Here is a 17,494-nt window from a genome sequence, read left to right on the forward strand (position 1 = left end):
GGCCGAAGCGAGATAGCGCCTATCTTTTCCGATGGCTCTCTCGGCAAAAGGGGCGCGTCACTTTTCCGTCTGGTGCAAAACGACGCTGTCTCTGTTTGCCGAGATCGCACGGAGAAGTGGCGGCGGGACTGCGCAGCGGCGATTATGCGCGCCGCGCGTGTGTAGTCGGCCTTCACTCGAGTCGCGTGGCAGGCTTCGGACGCGGTCGGTAGTTGCCGCCCATTGTCGGCCGTGGCACGTTAGTAAACATTGGCCAGGCATCCTGTCACATTCCTGCGACGCAAAGTTGGGCAGGCTTGCCGTGTTGTCGACGCGTAAACGCAACCGATAGGAACAACGGCACCATTTACAGCTGTCCTGCGAGTCGGAATCACGTGTATGCCCGTACGATGCTGAACAATGTTACGGTAATTCGCCGCTGAGCGACCAGAGAGAGTATAGGCACCTCCAAGGTCATGCGCTTTTTGGCTGGCTCTCAGCAGCAACGCTGCAGAATGCTGCGTCACGTTCTGTATACGCTTGCCAGAGGATGAGCGTAACCGATCGGGTGGCCTTGACAAGTATGCGATATATGTCGAAAACATAGTTTCTTCGTTTCCTGCTTTCTATTCAAAATTGCAGCGACGCAATTGTTTCACATGAGTCCTTGCGGCTTCTTTGAAAAATTTGTTCATGTATCTAAATCATCAATAATTTTTAATTTTTGTGTAAAACAGCTGGGTTGATAGCTTAACATTTTTTGACGGTGTCATCAATGGACGTGGTGCTGCCCACGCTGTCATTATTAGGGTTTCTTCCAGTTCAATTTCCGTAGGAAGCGCGGGAAAAATGATGACTTAAATGTCTCTGTGCGCACCGTAGTTAGCCTAATCCTTCATTCGCCGTTTCTGCAAGAACGATACATTGGTGTGTGTGTGTGTGTGTGTGTGTGTGTGTGTGTGTGTGTAGAGGGGGGGGGGGAGGAAGTAGTATATTCGCTAATACTAGTTGCAGAAACTTTGTAAGTAGGCTATCGAGGGATAACTAAAAACTGTTCCCAAAACCTGAACTGGCAGACACTTGCAACATCTCAGTGACGTTCTCCTACCCATGAGTCAAGCAACCCTGTGACCATTTGTGCTGCCCTCCTTTTTATGCATTCAGCATATCTTAACGAAGGCCTTCCTAGGGAATGTAGGGACAAAACTTGGCAGATAAACAGAACTTCAGGACGCCATTCCTTAGACTATCGACATCGACGTTCCTACTAATATTTGAGCGACGTCCTTAGCAGCAAAACCTGATAAAATTTTTTTCGGTAAAATCTTACTAACTATATTTTAATTCATGCGCGACCCAGATTTTTACTTCGATATTATACCAGAAAATCACGGTGACGGCGGTGTCGTTTTCTGCTGTTTTTCCGACAAGGCACTGCATTCATGAAAAATACAAAGTGACACTATGCTAAAGATAGACCCCTCCCATGCTTCTTCTCTTCCCCTCCTTCCCCACTTAACATCCGAGTAAATTAACAGATCGAGAGAAGGCAAGGTCATTAATCTCAAATATTGCAATCACACCCGTAGTGTTGTAACCCTCTTTCCACCTTTTTTTTATACCAATATAAAAATTTCAGTATTTTGCATGAATATGTAATAGTCATTCATGAGTCAGGAATCGTGCTGCATCATGTTCCTAGGTAGACCTTTCTTGTTGAAATGTTCATTGACTTCCGACCTTGCAGTCCGTTGGAGACATAGTAAAACAGGCTATTTACTACGAATCTATTTTTGTGATAAAAATTGTCACTAGAACGTTAGCACAAGTTCCTGTGCTTCGTATTTTTTTTTACTGTATCCCTCTTCTATAAAATTATTTTGGTTTTCCTCATTGTCAAGCTTCACACGCATAACTTCATTGTTATTACATTCAACGTAATCAAACAAATTGACGTATAATTTAGGATGATTCCGAATTTTCCCTTACGTATTTTTGTAAGTATGTGTGCTTTCGGTGTTCAGTTGACACGTTCCACATCATAACGTTCATCGTGAATATAATCCAACTAACTTACGTACGTAACTACTTACTGATTAAAAGAGTTTTTGAGTAAAACATGAGTCATCGCTTGGGAAAGTAATAAAACAAGGGTGGTGACTCATAAATGTGCTATTTCTCTCGTGTTTATCTGTGTTACGAAAGTAACATAGTAAGGTCACGTAAAAAAAAGAAATGAATGTAATGTCTGTACGCCACGCGCTTCGTGTTTGACCGGTTGTCCTTGAAGAAAATGTGATGCTATAGGCAGCAAGGCCTAAACTCTTTCGGGTACGGAAATCAAAATGCCACGGCACAAGTTCACAGTTTACTGTAGGGTAAATTAAAGTATTGTAAAGTTTATTGAATGCATGCTACTTAATTTAAAATACAAGTTGCAGATAACGCGAACTGATGCAGCCTGTGAACCGAAGCCGACGACTGATACTTGTCACGTAATGCGCGAGAATTACATTGCGGGTACGAGAATTACAATGCGGGTATTATGGCAATGTGTAGGAGAGAACTGTAGGCTACAGTCTCTGGATATGGAGCCATCAAGAGCGTCAAAATGAGTAGGTTCTTTTGTTTTAAGTTATGGAATAGTATATGCCCCAATGCTAATTCCATCTTAACCCTTTCCTTGCCACAGACAGCTCTACATTTCGCACTGAGCCCGGCTTTGTTGTGGCTATACTGCTTGCCAAATATTGATACCTGTGCTGAGGAACGGTGTTCGCGTCGCTGTGTAATACTGTACGGTTTTAAGGAAACTTCGCTGAAAAAAGTTGATGTTTGCACATCTTCAGTCTTACATCTTCGCTAGATAAAGAACTGAATTACTTTTCGTTAGATGTCACAGTTACTGCGCTGGATCAGATGAAGTAAAACATTTCACGAATTTTTAAAAAGTTTGCAGAGGTAAAAACGCACTGCGTGAACCTTGCGTATGCTTGATTTTAGCTCGTACATTTCAGTATACGAAATGTAGATAATATATCGAAAGTTTATTTAAAATTGTTAGCAGGATGATATTTAGTTTCGTTGTCGAGTTTTTGATGTTGTGAGGTCTTCAGCATCACTCACCCCCCTTACGGTCGGAGGAAGGCAACGGCAAACCACCTCTATTAGGACCTCGCCTAGTATGGCGGTTCGGGTCTCCCGCATCATTCCTCTACGCTCTGTCAAGAAGCATGGGACTTCATTTCCATTCCATAATCGTCGGAAGGTCACACGTGACGCGCCCGTATCCGTCTCTGCAAATCGTGAATTATGTGCTCATCATAACGACGGTCATACTTTATGAACAGTTCAGGATATCGAAACTAGGTTTTTTTGCAAAAGATAGCACAGAAAGAGGCGCGCATGTTGTATGATAAATACTCGACATTTTTTATTCGTCGAGATATGGAAGTAAGTAAGTAGACCGTAGTAGTGAGAGGTCGGCATCTCAGGACGTATACAAGACGTCGATAGCACTGAAGGAAAATCCTAGTGGCGTACGTATATACGTCCACAGCACCTGCGAAACGACAGAAAATGACGTGTACAAGAAAATGAAATCTATGCTCGTGGTGGCCATATTTTGGTCATCAGTTTTCTAACTGGTTTGATGGCACCCCACCACGACTTCTCCTTTGCCAACCTCATCATCTCGGCGGAGCACTGACATCTACTTCTGTGACATAACAGCTCAGACAGTTTGATCATTTTTTTTCCAGTTTTCGCACAGTCCATGATCACTTCCTTCTAATGTTATCCTCCATATATGTTTTCAGGAATTCTTCATCAAATCAAGGCCGTATTTGATACTGTAGAGTCCTTTTTAGGTAAGAAAATTCTCTTTACCTGTGTTAAATCTTGTTCTTATACCCTCCTCCTTTCGTCCGTTATGTGTTATTTTGCTTAAGTGGAAGTAAAATTCATTCACTTTGGTAAGTTTATAGCTTGTCTCATTTCTGCTGCTCATTACATTCGTGTTTCTGTATTTACTCTTAGTCCATATTCTGTAAACTTTGGCTTTGATCTACTAAACAAGTCCTGCAGTTCTTTCAAGACAGTTGACATTTGCTATCTACACCTCAACTCACTGAATCCTTTTAGATTAAAGGATGCATTGACGTTGTGGATAGAGTTCATATGTAATGAATCCGAGCTGTGACATAACTGGGATTCCCCTCAACGTTGTTCAAACCATTGTTTCTTGATCCAAATCTTATGACATAGGGCTTGCCGAGATGGAGCGAGACGTGAGTTTTGAAGGGACGAAAGTGATCAACTGTAATATTGACGTAGCCTACAGATTTCCTCGTGTTTTCTGTAACAACTCCAACTCGCATAAAGGCTCCGCTGAATATCCCCATCGGCGTAGTGACACTCACCATTGGTCTGTTCACGTCGCACAGTTCGTTTTTTCAAGCAGACTACGTATCCCATCATTGCTCCGCGATGTAGTCTAAATGGCGATGTTGTAGGATCAACCATTACGTGGGTACCTGTTGTCAGCTTCGAAAGACCATTTGCCACTATATGAGATAAATTTTACTCAGAAACACTTGTTGTAACTCTCCCAAGCATATCCTTCGTCGCATATTCTATTTTCAAGACTCTTCGGAGCCCACATTCTTAGATGAGACATGGGACCAAAGACTTCCAAAGTCATTTATGCCAAGGTTTTCAATCATTTGTTCACCTTACATAGGTATTTTCGACTACATGAACTCGTATCCTGGCCATTTTCATGACAAATGTTCCATGTTGTTGGACAGTCACAGTCCGTCTTCATGAAAATTTGTTACATCAGCAGATTTTTCTCCTTCTCGACGCACGAAATCGGCTTAATGACGTCTTCGTATTCTTGTCATTTGTAACGTTTTGCAATACATGATGTGTTCTCGCTTCCCACGCCCGGGTTCCCGGGTTCGATTCCCGGCGGGGTCAGGGATTTTCTCTGCCTCGTGATGGCTGGGTGTTGTGTGCTGTCCTTAGGTTAGTTAGGTTTAAGTAGTTCTAAGTTCTAGGGGACTGATGACCATAGATGTTAAGTCCCATAGTGCTCAGAGCCATTTTGAACATGATGTGTTGTCCAGATTGCGGAGGTATGCTCATTCAAAAACTTCGTACTATCTGATTGTATTACCCAAAATTCCGCGAAAGAAAAAAATGAAAGGAAGGATAGTTAAGTCATTGGACAACTGTTGTTTAACTTCAGCCACGCAATTCTACACGTATTTCTATCCATACATTAAACCTATTGAAGTGGCTTTACCAAAAGCGAAATTTCGTTTTTCAGTTGCTGGTGGATTGTAACTTTTCTTGAATAAATAATCTTCACCACCTCCCCCTGTGCCGGCCGGTGTGGCCGTGTGGTTCTAGGCGCATCAGTCTGGAACCGCGTGACCGCTACGGTCGCAGGTTCGAATCCTGCCTCGGGCATGGATGTGTGTGATGTCCTTAGGTTAGTTAGGTTTAATTAGTTCTCAGTTCTAGGCGACTGATTACCTCAGAAGTTAAGTCCCGTAGTGCTCAGAGCCATTTGAACCTCCCCATGTAGTTACGAAGATTAGGCGGCGGAACTGTGTAGTTGAATATCCTTAATTGTGTATTGATCAGTGAAGTGAACGGTTTCTTGTGACACATCAGAACTCCAAGAATGTAGTCAAAGACATTTGTATCGCATGTTAAAATGTTACAAGAAGTTTTGAAATTAATTACTCATGTAGTAATTACCACAATACGACGCTTAATTTTATAGAACTAAACCTTTTTTATGATGGGACTGCCGAATTACTTAGCGTGCACAAGAAACCAGAAATTCAATCCCATCTTTAAAATTGTTCTCCTAGAGGTGCAAATAGCAGAACAGGAGACACACCATCAATGAAACTGAAGCACAACGAGCAAAGTTCCGTTAAATTTCAGTGGACAGTTGTAGCTCCATAATTCTTACCGCCTTAGTTGTGTTAATTCAAAGCTTCACATTGGAAGGAAGTTTATCGTTATCAAGCCCCTTGTTAAAGAACTTGCTTGTTTTCTAAGCATAGTGTTACGTTATGTCGTGTCTCATACGTTTCATGCCCGTTTAAGCAATTTGTTGCCTGCGAGTTCGGCGTTAAAGAAAACATATGCAGGCGCTAAGGTCAAGTACTTTCTAAGCAGAAAATTTTGGGTACATTAGAACACAGTTTAGTTACGACATATAGAATTCAGTGCGTAACACACCAAGTATTCAGCTTTTGTGTAAGAGGTATGTGCTTGCGACCTCTGATGCATCCTCTCCAAATTCTTAGATCGGTTTACCCATGCTATCCTCGTCGTGCGATGGCACCAAATAGTTGTGCCTTTAGTAATGGCCTACACATTTTGTGTCCTCTGGCTACTTGTCTTTGCTCTGACGAAATACTATGCATAGCAAGTGTTAAATGCTTGATTCTGCCATTAGCACTAGACGTAGAGTCCAAGAAAACGGAGGCCCCATTTGTCGAGGCAGTCTGATCACCATAGCTATTTGTTTCCGCTACGCTGCTCGGCATGGCGGATGCCTGCGTTACGCTGGCAAGGACGCTTATGGTTTGCCACACTTCCGGGCATTATACCCAGTCGAGACAGCGTGCATTCAGAACAGAGGAGCTGTAGCCTGTGGACGAGTTCTGTTGCGTACACTTTACAGCGAAGCGAAAGTGTTGTTCAGTAAGAAACTTACGAGTGTTATTCCGTTACTCGCGTTTTCCATACTTAGTGCAGCTGCTTCTCATAACTTTAAAGTATTTCTCCTCTTTTGACTTCAGCAATGGCAGTTTTCATCCATTGTACACACAAAGTTAATTCATACCATATTATGTGGGCGTTGAAGTGAAGCATTGATCGTGTCATATCGGTTACGTACATCACTAGAAAACGATATTGTGCTCCGTAGCAGAACCTGTTCTTCAAAGCAGACCCATAGTCTCGAATCAGTTCTAGCAAATGAAGATGATGTAAATATCAGGCTACGATACACCGAAAGCAGTTTCGGTAAAAATGAATTATTCATAAGCAACGAATACTAAGACTTCCGAAGCACCTGGTGATCAGTAAAGCTGTCAAAGACAACAGAAGGAAACATTAAAACGTACTTTGTACTATGTCATTTACACAGTAAGAATTCAGTTAACTACCACACCATAACCACCGTAGACTCATCGATGATTTAGGAGTAAGCTCCCCTAGATTCGAAAACCAATGGAAAAATACCGTTCGGTATTGACCTTCTTCCTACGTTGATGAAAGTCTGATGTTACACACTTTGAGAACTATTGGACAAAGCTCATACACTAATGAACGTTAGTGCTGTATAACATTTTCCGCGAAGATTGAAATAGAGAACAATCTTCTTATTCCTGGGATGAATTCCGTTTGAAACACTGGATTGTGTTATTGGTGAACGAGTTTTAAGTGGATAAATTAGCGTATTATGAATGTCTGAGGTTGGGTTAATCAGACGGTCGTATTATTTACCATTATTCAATTTTTGTAACCTGCAAACGCAGTATTCCCATTTGGACGTCCTCTGTCTGGATGCTGAATTCTATTTTGTAGCCTGGTGAAATGAATTTTTATCGGATGTTTTACAGCAATATAAAATTATTCATTTGTGTAGCTATGGTAACCATCACTTCTTTTGGTACCGGTTTTTCTCACAGTTTTGTCATTGCAGTGCAAATATTTGCAGTAGTGTGGCCTATCCATAAAATATAAATATAAAAAGTAGCTTAACGCGGTGAGGTTTTTGGAAACGGCAGTGCTGCAAACACAAAACGATGAGGAAAATCTCTTCCGAAAGGTGAAACTTATTTTGAAATGTTTGTATGTCCCAAACAGAAAAAAACGGAATCTATGAAAATTGAATCTCTTCACAGGTGACATAATTGTCAAAATGAAGGACCCGTTATAGCAAAAAAGTGGTTTATTGATATATTTGTAATGGACTTTTTTTCTGAAATTACCAGGACTTGTTTTGGAAAACTGGATTGCAACACATTTAACGTCACCCAAAATAATCCTGATTTTTTTTTTATTTTTTTTTATTTTTTTATTTTGTGGTAGTTGACCACCTCAGGCCGCACTTCGTTGAAGTTGATTATTCATAAAACGTACATGATCGATTTCGGAATACACATTCGATCATCCGATGTATTTGGGAAACCAATTACATCTGCATCGATTCGGTGAAATGCATCCATACGTGGATAGCTGATAACCTATCATGCCATGCCACTTAACCATGTAGGTAAGATCACCCAAAGCTATGCGAAAAATTTTCTTTCATGCACATACGAAACCTAGTTTGAATCAGTTCTGGTCGGTTCGCTTCATGATTCATTTGGGTTTCGATTGTGATGCTAAAAAGAAAGAAGTTTTCCACATAACATGACGTGACTTCACTTAGGTTGCAAAGTGGTGTGGCAGGAATCTGTTGTGTCTCAATTATCCATGTATGGACGCGTTTCATTCTATATTCGTTCATAATAGGTTTAATTTGTTTCCCAGATAAATTTTATGCCGGAATGTTTGTTCCGAAATCGACCACACATTCAGTACGAGTAATCAGTATCAATAAAGTCAGCCTGAGGAAGTCTGCAATGTTTCGCATAATCAAATGCATTCCGGCTGTGTGCCTCAGAGATATCATCGCCAACACCGATGGAGAGATTAAAAACTGACCTTGACGTTTACTTCTCAACCTTGATTCAAATCTGGCGGCTTCCATGTTACTTTCGCAAGATTATTTACATTGCCTTACCAAAAAAGTGAAGCACCCAGAAGACGTGATCTGTTATCATTATAAATTTGTACTCGTACACAACATGGGCCGATACGTAAATTATTAGACCTGTAATTCTCTCTGACAGATAGAAAATTCACCAGAGTACATTAGCGTTGTACGTGTTTAGCCGTATTACAAGATCTACTAGTGTGTATGAGCGTCGTGAACAGCGTCAGATGTGGAGTGATCACTGCGAAGGACAAGATGATACCGTGTACTCGTATGAGACAGCATTATCAGCACGTGACAGTTTTAAAGGAGCCACATTGTAGGTCTTCATTTGGCTGATTGGTCGAATCGTGCAATATCCAGATTTGTGAGGCATTTAGATATGGCAGTGGCCCGATGTTAGACTGCATGGGAACGTCAGGACAGGCACACCCATCCCAAGGTTCTGGTCGACCACGTTTGACCGCGCCAAGGGAGAATCGCCGTATTGTGCACCAAGCACGTCATAGCCCCTTCGCGCCTGCCCCTGCCATTCGAGAACAAGGAGTGGACTTTTTTTTACTGGTTTACTGTCTGGAAACAAATAACAGGCCGTCTACTGTCCGAAACAACACTACTTTTATTAACAACTTTTAATCAATTATTATTGCAGTTTTACAGTCTCTCTCTACATGACCTGGTTCTTGGCAAGTCCCTGAAGGGGGCCATACCCATCTCTAACTTCGCGGAAGTGGGCGGGGTTCTGTGGTATCGAGCACAAACCACTGCCTTATTGGATAAGTATTAATAATAGCAAGAAAAAGTAACTCCTGAACTGTAGGTACCCACTGCAATTAGATCCCATTCGCAAGAGCACCTTCACAGTTATTACTTCTTCAGTTTTTGGAAGATGATGTATAGAGAAACCATCTATTTGATCCCTGATCTTCAGACCTCGTCGTATCCCTAGATTACGCTAGGTGGGGAGGTCTACCAGCACTAACCCTTCTTACCTCTGTAACCTTCCTAGTAACAATCTGTTTGATATCCACTCCAGAGGGGAACAGTCCGAGCCATAGGGCGGCCGAGTCCCCTCTGGCGGAAATTTTAATCAGGATTAAGTCTCATCTGGTTGCTGCCTTTGTGTGCATCTCAGCACACACGATTCTTCTCCCCTCTCGTTCGCCATGCTGCAGCATTTCCCTTCGGTACATTTGCTGAGCATAGGTTGGTACTTTCTCTGTGAAATCACCAGTATCTTACAGTTACTGTGACAGTGAAACTCGGACTGCTGGTGAATGGCGCATTGTTCAGCGAACAATCGCGGTACTGTAATACTCCGGATGACAATCATAGGCGAATATGGCGGCGATCTGGGCAGATGTCCCATTCTTCCCATGCATTGGAGATGCACAGCGATGTCATTCCTGGCGTCTTGGTGTGGGACTCGACCTGTTATGAATTCGGATCACAGTTGGTAGCGAATGAGGAACTCGGACGGCACGACGACAGGCCGCGGGCATCCTGTATCCTCATGTGTTATCTCTTGTGCGAAAATACCGTGATGATTATTTTTTTTTTAAGAAGGAGGAGGTCATCCGCGCATGTTACGTATCTTCGTGAGCTATCTGCATGGTGTTGAGGTACTCCTGTGGCCACCGAGATCCCCAGATATCTTCGTGAGAAAACGTGTGACCGACTCTGGTGTCAACTCTGTGCCAGTGCCAGTATCGTGGATATCAAGGACCAGTTGCAACAGTTGTGGATTAGCTTGTCTCAGGATTTATGACATCTTTCCTTACCAAATCAGTGCATGCATCCAGGTCAGAGGGGGTGCAACGTCATACTAGTAAGTGGGGGATTAGTGCCTCGTTCGTTGTGAATTTGATTCGGTTTTGTTATTACTGTACAAACGTTACACACCTTTTCAACCGTGAAGTTTCGTTTCGTCGTCCCCTTTTGGTTGCTTCACCTTCTTTAAAAAAAAAAAAAATATTTTATTTTTTTAATTTTTGTCGCCGCTTGGTTGCAGGCGCCATGTCACGAATTGCGCGGCAACTCCCACCGGATGTTCGAATCCTCCCTCGGGCGTGTGTGTGTGTGTGTGTGTGTGTGTGTGTGTGTGTGTGTGTGTGTGTGTGTGTGCGTGCATGTTGTTCTTAGCATAAGTTAGTTTAAATAGTGAGTAAGTAAGTCTAGGGACCGATGACCTCAGCAGTTTGGTCCTTTAGGAATATTTTTGAACTTTTTTGTCAGCCTTTACATTAGGCAGCTTTTTATTTGGCCTCACGAGGCTGAGTGGACCCTGATTCAGCCCTTTCCACCACAGAAAACTCTGAGAGTTTGTAATCGGCAACAGGACCCAGTACACTGTCATCAGTAGCCAACAACACTTACGACTAGATTTGGTGCAACCACTACTTGAAGTACCACACAAAGCTGAGTGCACTCCTTCTCAATACGCAAAAACTTGGCTGTATAAAGAAAAGAAAATATGAAAAATATTAAAACACAGTGTGGTTCTGTTACGAGGTATATTCATAAAGATTTAATTACATCTCAAAACATCAAGCTACGACCATAAGCTTGGCGACGGTTTCAGCTCCTCCTAGATATTCCCCAATCAGTGAATTACGTTTCCCAATGATAGATGACGAGGCGGAGACTTGGTTATGAAAATCTGCATTTTGGATTTTCAGGAACGTGTTGCTTCGAAATTCTCGTCATAATTATTGTAATGCCTGCAACGCAATGGGTTCTTTGTTCAAGGAGAGAAGTAGCTTACCTGAAGAAAATCGGGAGTGTGACAAAATTCGACAGCTCATAGAAGAAGCGTGTTTGACAGTCCACTGAGCAGAATGAACTAGTGCGTTTTCGTGGAGCAAAAACATCCAATTTGGACCGCTTTACGCTACACTTAGTGTAGACAGCCTTCTGTAACATTGTCAGGAGATTCTGGTAGTATGTTCCCATGATGGTTTGCCTCTTGCGGGCATAGTCGGTTGACGTCATACCATTGCAGTCCGAAAAGATACTATATTCCCTTGCCTGGAAAGGTTGGGGCAGTCGTGGAACCCATGTTCAAAATGTCGTGCAGTGTTGAAAATTGATCCGTGACTGATTTTCACTTTTTCGACCATCGACTTGATCATGAAACGCCACTTATCCTGCGATTCCCCGTTCTTGACAGAGAGGCGTTCTGCCACCTCGTTCTTCGTCGTCAAGACTTGTTTGACCACACTGGAACCGTCACTAACCACTATTATGTGCTCGTGCGTTATTGCCGTGTACATCCACTAATTCGTTCATAGACCGTTGGAGCTTCGTCCCTCTGAAAATGCAGAAAACGAATTATCGTGCGATCCTCCACTCTAATTATGTCCTTCGCCGTTTAGTTTTGGCTTCTTTTCTGGCGTGCTTCTGTGTGACCCGGGGATGTAAATGTGTACCACGGCTGCAGACGTTTACGTGCAAACAGAAAAAAAAGAATGAATCTCGCAACTCTGTTTTTGCGAGGCGATAATCAAAACTTTTACTCCTTTTCGTATACGAGAAACTGGTATTCTAGTTTTTTCTCTTCGAGGGGGTGATAACGCTTCGAAGGGAACATTTCCTGGTGTCTTTTAACCATTTCAGATTCTCTTGTGGAACTGGGCGGCTTGTACACTGAAAAACGGTAGAGATAAGCGCCTCCTGGGCTCTTCAGCTGCACAGGCTAGCAGTACACGGAACGCCCGAGGCGCAATGGGCGGAAAAACGCAAAGAAAAAACAGCAGCCTGCCTATGCCTCGCCTCGCGCCGCACTCAATGATTGCAGGTCTGCGCGCTTGCCGGCGAGACGTTCGCCTTGCTAGCTAGCGTTCCTGGGCAGCCGTGAACCTAGCCACGATCACTCCGCCGTTGTCCCAGAGACTTTTGGACAGCTTCTTCACTCTCTTCTCTTCTGTCCACGACGTTAGACGATTTCAGTTTTCGTACATTTTTTGTTTCCCTACAAGATTAAGATTCCACATTACAAAAAATGCAATCAATAATATAATTGCTTGAAAGGGGTTCGTACAGTGTGTTAACTGTGACTTGGAAGATCGGCTAAGGTGAACTGAATCTGTAGAAGTTGGAAGATTTTGGCTGATGGTTATTTGTTTTTGATTGCAGCCACCATCAAATTGCTGACAGTAGTGTGTGAGGTAGCCATTGTTGTCTTCTGTGTTACTGTTTTGTACTTCACTCTGTTTCGTATGGTTTCCTTTCCTTGTGATAAGTACATGTAGTCGTTATTGCTGTTGGGATTCTGTTAAACATATCAGTATATATACACTGCGGTGACGAAAGTCATGGGATGGACTCAAAAAGTCATTGAAAGTTCCTTGCAGGAATATTTAGCCATGCTATCTCTATAACTGTCGATAATTTCGAAAGTGTTGCCAGTACGTGATTTTTGTGTATGAACAGATCTCATAAATGTTCGATGGGATTCACGTCAGGCCATCTGGCAGGCTAAACCATTCACTCAAATTGCCCAGAATGTTCTCCAAACCAGTTGTAAGCAATTGTCGACCAGTGATATGGTACATTGCCATCCATAAAAATTCCGCTGTTGTTTGGGAATATGAAGCCCATGAATTGCTGCACATGGTCTCTAAGTAGTCAAACATAACCACTTCCTGTCAGTGATCGGTTTAGTTGGACCAGAGGACCCTGTCCAATCCATGCAAACGTGGTCCACACCATTATGGAGTCACCACCATCTTGCACAGTGCCTTGTTGACAACTTGGGACCATCACTTTGTGGAGTCTGTACCACACTCAAACCTGACCATCAGCTCTTACCAGCTGAAATCGAGACTCACCTGACAGTCACTGTTTTCCAGTAGTCTAGGTTACAATCGAAATGGCCACGAGCTCAGAAGAGGCACTGCAGGCAATGTTGTGCTGTCAGCACCGGCAATCACGTTGGTGGTCTGTTGCTATAGCCCGTTAACACCAAATTTCGCGACACTGTCCTAAAGTATATGTTGATCGTATATCCCACATTGATTTCTGTGGTTATTTTGTGCATTGTTACTTGTATGTTAGCACTGATAACTACACAAGTGCCGCTGCTCTCACTTGTTAAGTGAAGGCCACCGGCCACGTAATTGCCCGTGGTGAGAGGTAATGCCTGAAATTTGGTATTCTCGGCATATTCTTGACACTGTTGATCTCAGAATATTGAATTCGCTAATGATTTCCGAAATGGAATGCCCCATGCATCTAGCTCCAACTATCATTCCACATTCAAAGTCTGTTAATTGCCATTTCACCTGAGTACAAATGACTGCTTCGCCAATGAACCGCCCTTTTATGCTTTGCGTACACAACACTACCGCCATCTAAATGTGCACATATCACTATCCCCTGATTTTTGTCACCTCAGTGTATAAGACAATTTCAGTTTCAATTGTGAACATCATTTAAGCAATTTTTACCTCTCTGCGTGACTTCTGCTTTCCCAGAATTATGAAGCGTAGGGTAATGTGTCTGATATATGAATAATTGGCCTGAAAGAATTGGGAAGCAAGTGACTTCCAGCTGCACAGGACATTGTGGCAATGCAACGCCGAGAGTTGGAAATTTGTGCCAGACCAGGACTCGAACCCAGATGCTGTGTTTCTCTAGAACAGTTGCCCTAACCACCTCGGAAAGTCGGATGTTCTTTCTGTCAGATCCAAATTCCCACTCACCACACCACAGTGACCCTGGCCCATTAACCCCCTCCTCCCCACTCATAGATTTCTGATTCCTTGGTTGTCCGTTCACACTGATGCTTTTTCAAAAACCAGACAGAAAATTATAGATACGAGTGGTATCTGAACTACTAGAGGCAGGTGGGGCTAGCTGCCCCTGCATGGCTCCCCGAGCTGTGGCATTCCATGTGGAGGGTGTGCGAACTTCATCTCCCTGCAACCAGAGCAGGCGCCTGGTTTTTTGGGCTCCAAGTAAGCGTTCTAGGTCCCTTCTCCCAGATTAGTTTAAAACTTTGTTTTTTTGGATAAAATAGGAAAATTGTAATGCAAAAAATCTTACTATGCCTTGGTTACGAGGATGATGTGATACTTCGTAAAATTGTATTTTCGTTCTAGCTTTAGTGTATGGAAACTCTTATAATCCTTATATAATCTAATGAGTTACAATCACAGGTAATCAGACAAGCTGCTGTTGCCCCATTGTAGTTCTCAAAGTATTTTTAACTCTTCCAAGGACACTGGATCACTGCTATGCTTGGGCAACAGCAACAGGCAAAGTGCAGAAAATTTATAAGGCTACCATTATACAGTATTTGGAACAGCAACAGGCAAAGTGCTAAAAATTTGTAAGGCTACCACTATTTTGTTATTAAAATTGCGCTAATGAAGAGTATTGAGGGGGCACAAAGGGGGGAAGTGTCTCAGACACAAAAATTAGCTCCATGAATCTTTTTAACAGCAAAATTTCAAATCTTACTTAATTAAAGTCTACCCTGTACTGAGATACTGTGCTTTCTGTGTGCTCTGATACTGTGGAATCATCTAGGCCTGTATAATTCCATAAGAAACCAAATGTGAGCATCAGGTTGCAGGGGTTCTGGTGTTTCATCTAAAAAGCATTTTGTTTTGCCATTCTGTTTCTGTACTGCAAATCATTACATTCAAACCAGGTGATAATCCAATAGTTTTCATTGTCTTGCAATTTTCTGTGTAAATAGTATCACAGCTATTTAGTCAGTATATGGAATTCTTCCACTAGACTCTTATTATTGGCACTTTCAGCACCTACTGTTTCTTATTTTGGTTGATGCACAGTGTTACATAGGTTTGTTGGAGCTAATATTTTCTACATTGAAGACATCAAGACACATTGAAATAATCTGAAATACTTCTGAATGCCCTTTAGTTCAGTATGTGTCTCCACATTCAGATTAAAGCTGAAAGCAAGTTTAACTATCCTTTTTAATCCTGGAAAATGATGAGCAAATGGTTGCACAACATCTATTTGCACAGACCACCTTGTACATGAATGTACAATCCTACACTTTCTTTTAAAACTTTCCATTTTTGGGGGCTAGAATGAAAAACGTTGTTTTCGAAACAGTTCCAAAAATAGGTGCCACATCTGTGCAAATCTCCACAGCATGCACACCTGAAAGATTTAATGAGTGGGCACAGTGAAGTGAAAACAAATTGCTAATGGATTTTCTTTTGATATATGCACTTGAGCTTCCTGATAGAGCCCACTCGTATAGTGACCGTTCTCACGACCCTGCCCACAACAGTCTGGAAATGTTCGTCCTAATGTTTCAGCTCATTGCAAAATACATTTGCTTGGACACATGTATTAAATATCTTAAATGGTAGTACAGAACTACTACTCTGGACTAAGTCACACTATTAATTATAGAAGGTAATAAATGAACAGTCTGAGAGTTCATAAAAGCTTACCATCAGACTACATCCTTCAGTTTCTGAGTGAGTGAAGCTTGAAACTTTACAAAAAATATAATTTTAAATTTGTTTAATCCACTATTGTTAGATACTAAGACTTTTTTTGCTTTATTTTATTTTTATATAAAATATTGTGGTACTTGTTACTTGAATTCTCAAAAAATGAAACAGCCTTTAATAGTTAGAAGATATCTATTTCCAGCTAATTAGTTTTCACTGGTAATGGAACTCTTGTTAAGATTACTTGGTCAGATCTTATTTTACAGTACTTTCAATTGACTTATAAAGCTTCCAAATGTGTGTGGTTTGTGGATCTGAATACTAAGAAATGAGATTCGGACATTTAGGTCCAGTAAGTTGATAGCTTTGTGTTCTGTCTCACATGCGTGTTATATCTTACTTAGGCGAACCTTGGGTTTAACTTTTTACTAAAAATTAAACTATCAAGAATTTTGACATTTCAGTTACTTTAAGTGCAGTTTTTTTTGCATTCCAGAGTGCTCTTAGCAGCCTAGAGGAAATGAAGGCAGGTCGAGGTGACGGGACATATCAGGAACGAGGTCGGAGAATGGGCGTGGGACCAATGCGGTCCCGTCCTGCAGAGAAACGCATTGACACGTCTCCATATAGCAGCTCAACGTACCTATCACCTCCACCCGACACTAGCTGGAGACGCACAAATTCGGATTCTGCCCTGCATCAGAGCGCTATGGCCACTACTACGGAAGCTGGTTTATCCTCGCAGAGGAGAGGTAATAAACACATTGAGATGGAAATGGCTGTAAAATAGTCTCTTGTCTTGAAGTTTCTTTTCCTGAAACAAGGTGCATTACATTTTCACTTGTAAAAAGACGACGAGTGTTTACGCACCACATTATTTTCTCTTTGAGGCAGTGTTTTAGTTTGAACTTTGTGCTTGTCTTGCTTATAGAACTATACAGGATGTTACAAAAAGGTATGGCCAAACTTTCAGGAAACTTTCCTCACACACAAAGAAAGAAAATATGTTATGTGGACATGTGTCCGGAAATGCTTACTTTCCATGTTAGAGCTCATTTTATTACTTCTCGTCAAATCACATTAATCATGGAATGGAAACACACAGCAACAGAACATACCAGCGTAACTTCAAACACTTTGTTACAGGAAATGTACAAAATGTCCTCCGTTAGTGAGGATACATGTATCCACCCTCCGTCGCATAGAATCCCTGATGTGCTGATGCAGCCCTGGAGAATGGCGTATTGTATCACAGCCGTCCACAATACGAGCACGAAGAGTC

At 42.1% G+C, this 17,494-nt stretch overlaps 1 protein-coding gene across 4 annotated transcripts in view; it reads left to right on the forward strand.

Moving 5' to 3' along the window:
- Positions 1–17,494, forward strand: part of LOC126259802 (CREB-regulated transcription coactivator 1-like) — a 382,069-nt gene that overhangs the window by 119,654 nt on the left and 244,921 nt on the right. For all 4 annotated transcript variants that reach the window (XM_049956826.1, XM_049956829.1, XM_049956827.1 and 1 more), the window contains one exon: positions 16,709–16,964. In XM_049956826.1, the coding sequence (XP_049812783.1) occupies positions 16,709–16,964 (256 nt within the window). The remainder of the gene's footprint in view (positions 1–16,708; positions 16,965–17,494) is intronic.

This window comes from Schistocerca nitens, chromosome 5 (assembly GCF_023898315.1).
Source record: "Schistocerca nitens isolate TAMUIC-IGC-003100 chromosome 5, iqSchNite1.1, whole genome shotgun sequence".
In the NCBI taxonomy this organism is placed as follows: Eukaryota; Metazoa; Arthropoda; class Insecta; order Orthoptera; family Acrididae; genus Schistocerca; species Schistocerca nitens.